The sequence below is a fragment of the Mauremys mutica genome, chromosome 1, assembly GCF_020497125.1.
Source record: "Mauremys mutica isolate MM-2020 ecotype Southern chromosome 1, ASM2049712v1, whole genome shotgun sequence".
Lineage (NCBI taxonomy): Eukaryota > Metazoa > Chordata > Testudines > Geoemydidae > Mauremys > Mauremys mutica.
Genome location: NC_059072.1, coordinates 336,963,296 through 336,977,471, shown reverse-complemented (window position 1 = coordinate 336,977,471; position 14,176 = coordinate 336,963,296). Strand labels below are relative to the sequence as shown.

At 43.5% G+C, this 14,176-nt stretch overlaps 1 protein-coding gene across 1 annotated transcript in view; it reads left to right on the top strand.

Moving 5' to 3' along the window:
- The window catches only part of HEPHL1 (hephaestin like 1), a 76,891-nt gene that overhangs the window by 33,058 nt on the left and 29,657 nt on the right, over positions 1-14,176 (top strand). Inside the window, exons 9-12 of the mRNA XM_045019781.1 lie at positions 2,036-2,247; positions 3,004-3,154; positions 4,352-4,564; positions 8,332-8,530. Of these exons, the coding sequence (XP_044875716.1) occupies positions 2,036-2,247; positions 3,004-3,154; positions 4,352-4,564; positions 8,332-8,530 (775 nt within the window). The remainder of the gene's footprint in view (positions 1-2,035; positions 2,248-3,003; positions 3,155-4,351; positions 4,565-8,331; positions 8,531-14,176) is intronic.

Genomic DNA, 14,176 nt, shown 5'->3' with positions numbered 1-14,176 from the left:
AAGCTACATTGTATTTGCACCGGAGTAACTGATATTAGAATCTGTTACCATATCTCTTTGTTTGTCTTGTTTTTTTAAATATTGCAGTTCTTTAGGATATTGCTGTTAATAATTCAGGATCTGATCTGAGCTACTTATTTTTTCTGCCCTCTTCTGCCTCTCCTCACACACCCCCCCAGCTGTAACGGTAGCATTGTTTTGATGTTCTGATGTTCTAATCACAGTGACATATTGTGATAGACCTGGAACAGTGAGCCGCACTGGAGGTACCTTTTGCCTCATGTAACTGGAAAGCAGCAAAGCAGTTAATCCTTGTAAATATATAAATGTTGATGTGAAAACTCTCACATTATAAATTAGGCCTAAACATTCTAGTTCCCTAATCTGAGAATATTTCTGCATTGTCTCTGTAACACTTTTGGTCTAATTTAAAGCATTCAGCAGAAGGGCGAGTCACTTGTTGGCTGACCTGCTTTGTTTCGACTGCCCTGGCAGCACTCAGAACTAACGCACAGGACATATTCCCAGCAGAGAGTTGTACAGAGCGAGTAAAGGGAAACTGTAAACAAACTAATGAAATCAATACAAACAGCAGCAGCACACTCTGTTACGCTTTCAATCACTGATCTCCCGGCATGTAATGTGGGCATCCAGGCAGCCCGCAGTGTTGTTCTCCTGAAACAAGACCACCCTGAGGCCAGCCTTGATGTCACCAGTAAAGACCCTGCTGCCGCCCACGTCAGCAACCGTCCCCTGATTGGCATGTGCTTCTGCTCTGTCTGCTCACATTCACGTTCTGACCTCAGTGGGAGTTCTCTAGTAATAGGGCCCTAGGCGATGCATGTGGCCATGCTTGGCATGGATTGGCCTAAGTAGCTAACTGTATCTTGGGTGCATTATATTGCTTTTTTTGTTATGACAGCTAGACATATTCTCCCGTCCTGAAGTTCACTCCTGTTCTGTGGCAGAGGGTTATTTATCTCCAAAGCAATGCTATTTTGTTTACTAAGAGCTGTCATTTTACATTCTTCAGTATAACTTTCTGCTTCTGCATTCTTTATAGTGTGGCTTGTAGCACATATTATAGCCTCAAGTAATAATATCAATATACTCGTTCATAGTCTATCTAAACCTTCAAATGTATCCTCTGTGGTCCTATGAAATATTTCAGGAGCCCAGTTGAAATAAACTGACACAGAGAGAATAAAATGCACACAGCCTGCCAGTGGCAGACACATTTAACTGCAGTGAGACAACCAGCCCAATCAATGATTTCTTCAATCTTAAAGCACATTTTGGGCCTGCTTTTGCTCACATTGAAGCCAGTGGATGTTTTGCCATTGTGTTTGAAGGGTGCAGAATTGACTCATTTTTCTAACCATCCTAGAAAGTCCCTTTTGTAAGTCTTCACTCAGTGGTACTGACAATCTCCATGGTAGGTGTTTTACTAGTTTAACATTGTCCCTGAGTTTGCTGTGAATGGCAATATACCAAACCTTTGCATGACAGTACCCCCTTCCAAGTAAGTCACAACATATAAACAGCAAGCAACACTACTGAGACCACAGCAAAGTTTCTGGTGAGCTGTTGCAGAGCCAGAAAGAAACAGATGATAGAGTCTGAATTCAGCGGTAGTCATGTTAGTCTGTATCAGCAAAAAAAAATGAGGAGTCCTTGTGGCACCTTAGAGACTAACAAATTTATTTGGGCATAAGCTTTCGTGGGCTAGGACCCACTTCATCAGATAAATGTGTTAGACTCTAAGGTGCCACAAGGCCTCCTCATTTTTTTTAGAGTCTGAATTGTTAAGTAGCCACAGCTGCACCTGCTGTCAATGGGAGTTGGGCATGCCCAGCCCTGTGGAAAAGGGCAGTGAATATTTGGACAGTATTTGCGTTGCTTTTTTGCTTAGAATGGAGAATGTGACTTCAGAAACTAATGACTGTGACCGACCTTCAACTACTACTTACTTTCTGGGAAATGGAAGAAAAGTGTAATTTTGGGGGGGATGCATTTATTTGTTTTGTATTTTAAGGACATTGGAAGCTAGGAGCACATGTTAAACCCTGTGAGACCTTCACATACAAATGGAGAGTGCCTGAAAACGTTGGCCCAACTGCCAGCGATCCACCATGCCTGACCTACCTGTACTACTCAGCATCTGATCCAGTCATGGACACCAACTCTGGCCTCGTAGGACCTTTGATAGTTTGTAGAAAGAACACTTTGAATCACGATGGAACACAGGTACTAACTGTGTTTACCTATCCCAAATGGCATGATTTGGTGATCTGTGGAGAAGGTCACATCCAGGTCTGAATTGCACAACATGGGCTCAGCCCAATTAATAAAATATTGGAAAGGGTAAAAAAATATCATCATTCAGGGTGGAAGCTCATCAGAGGAAGCTAAGTGTGTTATAGTTGTATCTTTGTTTTTTCCACTTTCCCTGAAGCAAGACATTTGTTTATTCCTATCGTTTGTCATACAGACTAGAGCTGGACCCAAGCTATGAAATTCTGATCTGGCTCTGAACTTCCCCATAGTTGGGGGTGTTTGGATCTGGACTCAACATTGACATTGGGGCCAGATGCAAAGTTTGGATCCAGATCCGCATCTGAACATCATCATAGTTCTTGGGTGTTCAGATCAGGGGCTTTGGTGTGTGCCTATCTCTGGGGTCTCTGTGTGTGAGTTAATATGTAATTCAGATAGCATGGTGATGAGTGCAGTATAAGAAGCTATACACACTAAAGTAGAATATGAATCCTCAATCTGGGGGTCATGAACAGGTCTCATAGAATCATGAACAACCTACCTTTCTTTATGGCTGAATGGAAAAGGTCCTGGTGTGACACGGGGTGCTGGTATGGAGAAGGTCGAGAGCAACTGAAGCAGAATATTTATTTTGCTATCACAAAGTTCATAAGAAAAAAAGTCTTTACATGTGTAATTCTACAGGCACCTTTCGTTTTAATGCATTTGCTTCCTCCCTGACTGCAGAAAGGAATAGACAAGGAATTTTATCTGCTCTTCACAGTCTTTGATGAGAATCTCAGCTGGTATCTTGACAAAAATATTAAGGTGTTTACTGGGGACCCCTCAAAGGTAAACAATGAAGATGAGGATTTCCGGGAATCCAACAAGATGCACGGTATGGAATCTGTAAATAAGACTTTCCAGAGATATTTAAGAAGATGAATAGTGAAGGTGCAAGACTTACCACATTTTGTCATAATTCATTGCTGCTTTTACAATACGTTTCTTTGTGAGGGCATGTGCTCTGGGATTGCCTATCCTGATGTAGGGCCAGATTCTGATTCCCTGATTCCCTGAATCATACTGAATAGTACTTTGCTCCCATTGCAGTAGATAAGACTACATCTCATTCTGCATCTCAGCATGTGTAAGAGGATCAGAATCTGGCTCTTAGACACTATCCTGATGGGCCCAAGACACTCTGACTAGCTGTATGACCTGGATCAACTCACTTAACCTCTCTGTGCCTCAGTTTCCCTGTCTATAAAATGAAAATAATCTATTACACTTGTGCAATCAACTGCTCATATTACATCAATTAATTATAAAGGAAATATTGTAAAATACTATGCATGTGGTGTCTATCAGCATCACATATTTTAGATTAACCATGTCGGTCTTAATTAATTTCCTATAAACTCAGAATTGGGTTTGTTCAGCTGATTATATTTAATTCTTACAGTATGAGGCAGTATCTCTTAATAGTTCCTTATGCTGACATGGCACTTTTCATCCAAGTATTGCAGAGTGCTTTACAAACCTTACTGATCCTAGCTCCACAACACCCCCAGGAAATAAAGAGGGATTACGAGCCTCACTATATAAAAATGTACATTGAGGTAAAGTATAGTTTAGTGACTTGGTTTATGTAACACGGGAAGGTTGAGTCATAGCTGAGACTATAACCTAGGTCTCCTTTCGTCCACTCCTTTGCCTTAACCATCAGTGAATTGGCATTTCTTAATTTATAGGACTGCTGTGAGGCTTAATTAATGTTAGGAAAGCACTTTGAAATGCTTGGATGAAAGCTGCCATCGCAGTGTAAAGAATTATTAAGAGATCCCACTTCACAGACTAAGAATGGAATCTAACGGTAGCTCAGATACCCAGACAGGAGTTTATAGGAACAGCATTAAGGCAATTAATCTTCTATACGTGATGTTGATAGGTACCACCTGTGCAGTGCTTCGCAGAAGACCCTTCTCAATTAATTAACGTGACATACTCTGTCAGAGTTCCCTGGCTAGGCATGCTAGCAGAATATTTGCAGAATTATGACACATCTTACTAACTGGACTGTCTTCTCCTTCAGCTGTAAATGGCTACTTGTTCGGTAATCTGCCAGGATTGGTGATGTGCAAGGATGACAAAGTTTCTTGGCATATGATTGGCCTAGGCACCTTCACGGACATGCATGGAGTTCATTTCCAAGGAAACACCATCCATTTGAGCGGGACGACAAGGGATACGCTGCCCTTGTTTCCGCACTCATCAGGGACGGCGCTCATGCAGCCAGACCACGTGGGTACGTTTTTGAATTTATCTCAGTATTGCTCTGTTCACAGGAATCAAAGGGCTTGATTATCACATATGTTAAGGCCCATTTACAGTGCTCTGGAAATGTGAAGGGGCCACAAAGTATGTGTGAATCTAGGAGCCTTAAAACAGGCCAAAGTTCTTTATTGCCAAGATGCTAGAATTCAGGTAAGTATGTACACCAAGGAACAAAAGATAGCACCCTCTCATTGATGGGCATGGGATAGACTGACAAGCAGGCAGAGAGGATCATCATAAAATGTTCCATAACTCTAAATAACAAATTTTGAATAAAGGTAAAATTCACTCCCATGAACAAGGCCAGCAACCACTTAAGCTCTATAGTGAGGTCTTAAGTAGGACTGAAGTGAGGCATAGCCTTGTGCCTCTGTACTGGACTCCGTTTCACCTACAGAGTGTGCATAAAAGGTGTTCCCATTTCTCCATTAATCATCCAGTGATGTGATCTTTTCAAAATTAATATGGGACATAGTCTGCACTCAGAGAAGCTTTGCAAACATTAGGGTCCAATGTTGTTTTCCTTTACACGGGTGTAACTCCAGTGGAGTTGTTACAGTTTTTCAACAGTGTAGCTGAGAGAAGAATTTGGCCAGAGCATTTAACAAACACCTGCATTGTGAGCTAGGGGTGTGATTCCCCTGCTCATGTACACACAGTTGTGCCAGCTCTCCTACCCACCAGTTTCAGGAGGGTCTGTATTCTTCATGGTTCAGTTGTGCCTGCTCTGCCACTACCTGCGCTACCGTGGCTACACAGCTATTTAGATGAGAGCTCTCATGAGTATGTGTATATGAGCACTGGAATCACACCCCTAGCTCATAGAATCATAGGGCTGGAAGAGACCTCGAGAGGTTTTCTAGTCGAGTCCCCTGAACTCAAGGCAGGACTGAGTATTATCTAGACCATCCCTGACAGGTGATTGTCCCACCTGCTCTTAAAAATCCCCAATGATGGAGATTCCACAACCTCCCTAGGCAGTTTATTCCAATGCTTAACTAAAACACAGCTCTTGCTGTGAGCAGGATTCAAAGCTGAGCAGGGAAACCCCACTGGATTTCAGCTCCAATGCCTTAACCACTCAGCCATCACAGCTGTGTGTAGCGATAGCGTAGACATAGCCGATGTGACATCAGTGGGAGTTATGAATGTTTATTAGCGAGCAGGATTTGATCTATTGTGTGATGAGTGTAAGTATGGACTAGAAAGAAAATTCTGTTCCAGCGTGCATCCTATGCAATGCCATCATCTACAATCGAATTACAGAGTATAAATCTAGGCCAGAATTTGGGCATCTGAACAAACAATAATCTACCTGTCTCATGATCCTGCACTAACGAGAAGCTGGAGTGAATGGCTTAATGGATTTTTTCAGTCTCTAGCATCTGTGATTCATCTTAATTAAAGGATGTCTTACTTCTCTATAACCTTTACTTTATAACCAATAGGGTGGGTTTGGAATCTAGTATGTACAGCGAGGTTCTGAGAGTTAGGAAGCACGGGTTCTACTTCTGGCTTGAGCACTAAACCACTGAGTTGGGCTTGAATATATCACTTAACTTCTCTGTGCCTCAGCTTGCCCAGCTACAAATAGATCTGAAAACATTTATCTACTTCACCGGGGTATTGCAAGATGTAACTATTCAGAGCCAGATTGTGGCCAGCCTCTGCTTGGGTGCACAAGAAGGAGGATACAAGAAGCCTTGCCTGGCTTTCACTCATTTATGGGAAGCCATCACTGTCCTTGTAAGCCCTGAGAGCAAGAGCTGTTCAGAGCTAGGCCCCTGTGAGTGGGAACCTCTCTAGAAGGACAGAGAGGAGTCATGGCTTCACCTAACTCTCTTTGCACTTGCCAGTGGGGATGGTCAAATGCTGCACCCTCGTATTTAGTATAGGCCCAAGCATTCATCCCTTATTCATGCTGGTGAATACGTGGGTGGCACAACTGGCCCCTATGTATTGCAGTAATTCCAAGTCAGCTCAGAGCCCGTTATGTCAGGTGCTGTACAAACACCTAGTAAGAGTCATCCCTTCCCTGAAGAGTTTACACTCTAAGGGCTAGTCTAGACTAGAAGCGCTACAGTGGCGCAGCTGCATCGCAGACACTCCCTGCTGACAGGAGAGAGCTCTTCCGTCAGCATAATAAAACCACCTCTGCGAGAATTGGTAGCTCTCCTGCTGACTTAGCGCTGTCCACACCAGGTCAGTGTCACTTACGTCGCTCAGGGGTTGGCTTATTCACACTGCTGAGCGACATAGGTTATACCGACATAACCTGTAGTGTAGACAAGCTGAGAGGAATGGCACAACAGCTGTGCTCTCAGGAGCTCTGGGAGTCATTGTGGCACAGTGCCTTCCAGAACGTTCCCTGGGACAAGACTGCTCTGCACTAGTCACTCTCCTGGGCTGGGCCTTCACAGTGCAATCTGTCTATTAATACAAGTATTGATGTTTGCAAAGCACTTTGAGACTCTTAGATAAAAGGTGCTATGTTCTTGTTCCTCACTTTATTATTTGATCAATGACTTCACATCTACACAGTTGATCTGGTATTAACATTAAAGCTCTGGCACTGATAGGTGCCTAAAACACAAGCCAATATCAGCAGAAGCTGAATGCCAACTAAAATGGAGCTGAAACTTCAAAGCAAGAGTGGTGTTCAGCAACCTGCAGTTGGATTTGCTGCCCGATCCCACCTAACAAAGTGGGTAGGATGCCGTCGTGTACCCATTATATTCTCTGAAAGAACATCTGCAGAAAAAGAAATGGCACTGTAGTATTAGATAAATGGTGTTACTCCTGGGATAGCTGCCTTGAAATTCTGCAGTTGGAAGTGTTATACCGATAGATAACACAGCTAACTGGATGGTACTTAAGGGTAGTGAGGGTTTGCTGGCCAGCTCATTTCTAAAAGCCATCCATCTTATTGACAGTACTTCCTCAGCTAAAAGGGCTTTTCCAGGTTTAAATAATGAGAAATAATTAAGGATGATGTTTAGGGATTTCTAGGGAAGATTATGTCAGTTCTCATGAGGGTAGCAAAGTTACTTGCTTTCTTAAGGATATAGTGGTCATGTTTTGGTCATTACATACCAGAATCAGTGAGTGAATACTCCCATTGATCCTGAAAAGACTTACATTGCAGGATCAAGACCAGGGGTAGGCAACTTATGGCATGTGTGCCGAAGGCGGTACGTGAGCTGATTTTCAGTGGCACTCACACTGCCTGGGTCCTGGCCACTGGTCCGGGGGGCTCTGCATTTTAATTTAATTTTAAATGAAGCTTCTTAAACATTTTAAAAACCTTATTTACTTTACATACCACAATAGTTTACTTATATATTATAGACTTATAGAAAGACACCTTCTCAAAATGTTAAAATGTATGACTGGCACGCAAAACCTTAAATCAGAGTGAATAAATGAAGACTCGGCACACCACTTCTGAAAGGTTACTGACCCCTGATCAAGACTATAGTTTGTAAATGGCAAAAGGAGATAAGTGGTGTATTTCCATTTCACTGAATGCATTGAAAACCACATGTGTGTACATCTTCACCTGTGAGGATCTCCACTTATCTCAGCAGGAGTCTCTGTGAGAACAAGTGTCTGGCTGCATGGCTCTCAGTGCGATAGCAGGTCTCGTTTGCTTTGGGGACAGGTTACTAAAGTATGGGGTTTTATCTTTAATCCTGTCATTTTATCCTTTATATAAATCCCCAGTGCATTCCCTTTCAGGCACTTTTAAAGTGGTTTGCAGAACATTTGATCACTTTGTGGCTGGAATGAAACAGATGTATGAAGTGAATAGCTGTAGCAGTACAGCTCGCCCTGGGCAGCCCTATGGAACCATGAGAACATATTACATTGCTGCAGAAGAAGTGGAATGGGATTATGCACCTAATAAAACCTGGGCTCTGAGTGACAAAGATGCAAGGTACTGAAGTCAAATTAACAGCAAACTGTATTCATGGGTGTTCATACATGCTCTGATGGGGAGACCTAAACATGTTTTGGGTTTCAGAAAAGCTAGCTAGTACTTTTGGAATGTGTTAGATGTTTACTAAAACAGGTATTTTCTGCAAAGAAATTATAATATGTTTATTTCTTACTGAATAATGTGGTTTCTGGGTAAAAATTTAAAAAGTGCTTAAGTGACTTAGGAACCTAGTCTCATTGAAAGTCAGTGGCATGGAGGCTCCTAGGACCCAGATCATCAAAGGGATTTAAGTGCCTAGCTTCTCTTCTCAAAGGTATGAGGCACCTGGCTCCCATAGGAATCAGGCACCTACGTTACTTTTGAAAATGGGACTCGGTCTCCTAACTCAGTTAGGCACTTTTGAAAATGTTATTCTATATTTTTAGATATTAAATTACAGCTCGGTTCTCTGGCTAACATTCCCTTGTGAGCTGATGCTGCTGAGGTTTTAGATTCCCTGGCAATGTTTTGGCCTTGGATTTCTCTTTTAAGTGCCCTTACCCCTGCTTCCTGAGCCCTTTCTGTTGGGCTGTAGATAGTGTGGCAAAGTTCCTCCTTTCCTCTAGTAGGTCCTGCGCTTATTGGCGGATTTCTTCCCCTCAGTGGTTTTCCCCTTGGATGAAACCCATAGTCTGGATCAACTACTCCTATGTCTGATTAGGAGTAGTGGGGCTTGGGGGGGGGGAACCCGGGCCCGCTCTCTACTCCGGGTTCCAGCCCAGGGCCCTGTGAATTGCAGCAGTCTCTATAGTGCTACTTGTAACCGCTGCTTGACCGCTACAGCTCCCTGGGCTACTTCCCCATAGCCTCCTTCAAGCACCTTCTTTATCCTCACCACAGGATCCTCCTGGTGTCTGATGCTGCTAGATTGTATGGTGTTTTCCTCAATCCTCCAGTAGTACCCCTTCTCAGTTCTTAGTTCCTTGTGTCTCTTGCTCCCAGCTCCTCATGCATAAGAACATAAGAACATAAGAAAGGCCGTACCGGGTCAGACCAAAGGTCCATCTAGCCCTGTATCTGTCTACCGACAGTGGCCAATGCCAGGTGCCCCTGAGGGAGTGAACCTAACAGGCAATGATCAAGTGATCTCTCTCCTGCCATCCATCTCCATCCTCTGACGAACAGAGGCTAGGGACACCATTCTTACCCATCCTGGCTAATAGCCATTTATGGACTTAGCCACCATGAATTTATCCAGTCCCCTTTTAAACATTGTTATAGTCCTAGCCTTCAGAACCTCCTCAGGTAAGGAGTTCCACAAGTTGACTGTGCGCTGCGTGAAGAAGAACTTCCTTTTATTTGTTTTAAACCTGCTGCCTATTAATTTCATTTGGTGACCCCTAGTTCTTGTATTATGGGAATAAGTAAATAACTTTTCCTTATCCACTTTCTCAACATCACTCATGATTTTATATACCTCTATCATGTCCCCCCTTAGTCTTCTCTTTTCCAAACTGAAGAGTCCTAGCCTCTTTAATCTTTCCTCATATGGGACCCTCTCTAAACCCCTAATCATTTTAGTTGCTCTTTTCTGAACCTTTTCTAGTGCTAGAATATCTTTTTTGAGGTGAGGAGACCACATCTGTACACAGTATTCGAGATGTGGGCGTACCATGGATTTATATAAGGGCAATAATATATTCTCAGTCTTATTCTCTATCCCCTTTTTAATGATTCCTAACATCCTGTTTGCTTTTTTGACTGCCTCTGCACACTGCGTGGACATCTTTAGAGAACTATCCACGATAACTCCAAGATCTTTTTCCTGACTCGTTGTAGCTAAATTAGCCCCCATCATGTTGTATGTATAGTTGGGGTTATTTTTTCCAATGTGCATTACTTTACATTTATCCACATTAAATTTCATTTGCCATTTTGTTGCCCAATCACTTAGTTTTGTGAGATCTTTTTGAAGTTCTTCACAATCTGCTTTGGTCTTAACTATCTTGAGTAGTTTAGTATCATCTGCAAACTTTGCCACCTCACTGTTTACCCCTTTCTCCAGATCATTTATGAATAAATTGAATAGGATTGGTCCTAGGACTGACCCTTGGGGAACACCGCTAGTTACCCCTCTCCATTCTGAGAATTTACCATTAATTCCTACCCTTTGTTCCCTGTCCTTTAACCAGTTCTCAATCCATGAAAGGACCTTTCCTTTTATCCCATGACAGCTTAATTTACGTAAGAGCCTTTGGTGAGGGACCTTGTCAAAGGCTTTCTGGAAATCTAAGTACACTATGTCCACCGGATCCCCCTTGTCCACATGTTTGTTGACCCCTTCAAAGAACTCTAATAGATTAGTAAGACATGATTTCCCTTTACAGAAACCATGTTGACTATTGCTCAAGAGTTTATGTTTTTCTATGTGTCTGACAATTTTATTCTTTACTATTGTTTCAACTAATTTGCCCGGTACCGACGTTAGACTTACCGGTCTGTAATTACCGGGATCACCCCTAGAGCCCTTTTTAATTATTGGCGTTACATTAGCTAACTTCCAGTCATTGGGTACCGAAGCCGATTTAAAGGACAGGTTACAAACCTTAGTTAATAGTTCTGCAACTTCACATTTGAGGTCTTTCAGAACTCTTGGGTGAATGCCATCTGGTCCCGGTGACTTGTTAATGTTGAGTTTATCAATTAATTCCAAAACCTCCTCTAGTGACACTTCAATCTGTGACAGTTCCTCAGATTTGTCACCTACAAAAGCCAGCTCAGGTTTGGGAATCTCCCTAATATCCTCAGCCGTGAAGACTGAAGCAAAGAATCCATTTAGTTTCTCCGCAATGACTTTATCATCTTTAAGCGCTCCTTTTGAATTTTGATCATCAAGGGGCCCCACTGGTTCTTTAGCAGGCTTCCTGCTTCTGATGTACTTAAAAAACATTTTGTTATTACCTTTGGAGTTTTTGGCAAGCCGTTCTTCAAACTCCTCTTTGGCTTTTCTTATTACACTCTTGCACTTAAGTTGGCAGTGTTTGTGCTCCTTTCTATTTGCCTCACTAGGATTTGACTTCCACTTTTTAAAGGAAGTCTTTTTATCTCTCACTGCTTCTTTTACATGGTTGTTAAGCCACGGTGGCTCTTTTTTAGTTCTTTTACTGTTTTTCTTAATTTGGGGTATACATTGAAGTTGGGCCTCTATTATGGTGTCTTTAAAAAGGGCCCACGCAACTTGCAGGGATTTCACTTTAGTCACTGTACCTTTTAACTTTTGTCTAACTAACCCCCTCATTTTTGTATAGTTCCCCCTTTTGAAATTAAAGGCCACAGTGTTGGGCAGTTGAGATGTTCTTCCCACCACAGGGATGTTGAATGCTATTTTATTATGGTCACTATTTCCAAGCGGTCCTGCTATAGTTACCTCTTGGACCAGCTCCTGCGCTCCACTCAGGATTAAATCTAGAGTCGCCTCTCCCCTTTTGGGTTCCCGTACCAGCTGCTCCATGAAGCAGTCATTTAAAGTATCGAGAAATTTTATCTCTGCATTTCGTCCTGAAGTGAAATGTTCCCAGTCAATATGGGGATAATTGAAATCCCCCACTATTATTGGGTTCTTAATTTTGATAGCCTCTCTAATTTCCCTTAGCATTTCATCATCACTATTACTGTCCTGGTCAGGTGGTCGATAATAGATCCCTACTGTTATATTTTTACTAGAGCATGAAATTTCTATCCATAGAGACTCTATGGAACCTGTGGATTCGCTTAAGATTTTAACTTCATTTGAATCTACACTTTCTTTAACATATAGTGCCACTCCTCCCCCTGCACGGCCTGTTCTGTCCTTCCGATATATTTTGTACCCTGGAATGATTGTGTCCCATTGATTGCTCTCAGTCCACCAGGTTTCTGTGATGCCTATTATATCTATATCCTCCTTTATCACAAGGCACTCTAGTTCACCCATCTTATTATTTAGACTTCTGGCATTTGTGTACAAGCACTTTAAAAACTTGTCCCTGTTTATTAGCCTGCCTTTTTCTGATGTGCCATATTCTTTTTTATGTGACTGTTTATCATCTGATCCGGCCCTTACATTATACTTCTCATTCCTCTGCTCCTGACTATAACCTGGAGATTCTCTATCATCAGACTCTCCCCTAAGAGAAGTCTGTGTCCGATCCACACGCTCCTCTGCAGCAGTCGGCTTTCCCCCATCTCCTAGTTTAAAAACTGCTCTACAACCTTTTTAATGTTTAGTGCCAGCAGTCTGGTTCCACTTTGGTTTAGGTGGAGCCCATCTCTCCTGTATAGGCTCCTCCCATCCCAGAAGTTTCCCCAGTTCCTAATGAACGCGAACCCCTCCTCTCTACACCATCGTCTCATCCACGCATTGAGACTCTGAAGCTCTGCCTGCCTACCTGGCCCTGCGCGTGGAACTGGGAGCATTTCTGAAAATGCCACCATAGAGGTCCTGGATTTCAGTCTCTTCCCTAGCAGCCTAAATTTGGCTTCCAGGACATCTCTCCTACCCTTCCCTATGTCATTGGTACCTACATGTACCACGACCACCGGCTCCTCCCCAGCACTACACATAAGTCTATCTAGATGCCTCGAGAGATCCGCAACCTTCGCACCAGGCAGGCAAGTCACCATACGGTTCTCCCGGTCATCACAGACCCAGCTATCTACATTTCTAATAATCGAATCTCCCATTACTAACACCTGCCTTTTCCTAGAAACTGGAGTTCCCTCCCCCGGAGAGGCAACCTCAGTGTGAGAGGCAACCCCAGCACCATCTGGAAGGAGGGTCCCAACTACGGGAAGGTTTCCCTCTGCTCCCATCGACTGCTCTACTTCCCTGGGCCCTTCTTCCTCCTCAACAGCACAGGAGCTGTCTAAGCGGAGGTGGGACAATTCTACAGTGTCCCGGAAAGCCTCATCAACATACCTCTCTGCCTCTCTCAGCTCCTCCAGTTCCGCCACCCTGGCCTCCAAAGTCCGTACATGGTCTCTGAGGGCCAGGAGCTCCTTGCACCGACTGCACACATACGCCACCCGCCCACAGGGCAGGTAATCATACATGCAACAGTCAGTGCAATAAACTGGATAGCCCCCACTCTGCTGCTGGGCTTCTGCCTGCATTGTCTCCTAGTTAGTGAAAGGGTGGTTTACGGAAAGTAGTTTTGGAATGTAGTTTGGTTTATAGATTTTAGGATTTTAGGGGGGGGCTACAGGGAAGGGGTTACGGCCGGCGAGGGACTCCCACTCCCTTCCCACTCCCCTTCTAAACTCCCTTGCGAAACTCCCTGTTAGCAGCCCCTGGTCGCTTGTGCGCGGCTTTATAAAGCCCTGGCCTGAGTGAATGCCCTGCCCACTGATTAAGGCTCAGCCAATGACCAGAGGCTTCGAGCTTTCAAACCTGCCTCCAACTGCCAGCCAGAGCACACGGTCCCTCAAACAACCAAACAAACAAACAGACTGACAAACACAAGCTCAGCACACAGCAAGTAACCCCCAAACACAAACAAACACACACTACAGACAGTCACTTACCCCACAGATGCTGTATTAGCTCCTCCTTCACCTGGAGAACTCCCTGTTAGCAGCCCCTGGTCTCTTGTGCGCGGCTTTATAAAGCCCTGGCCTGAGTGAATG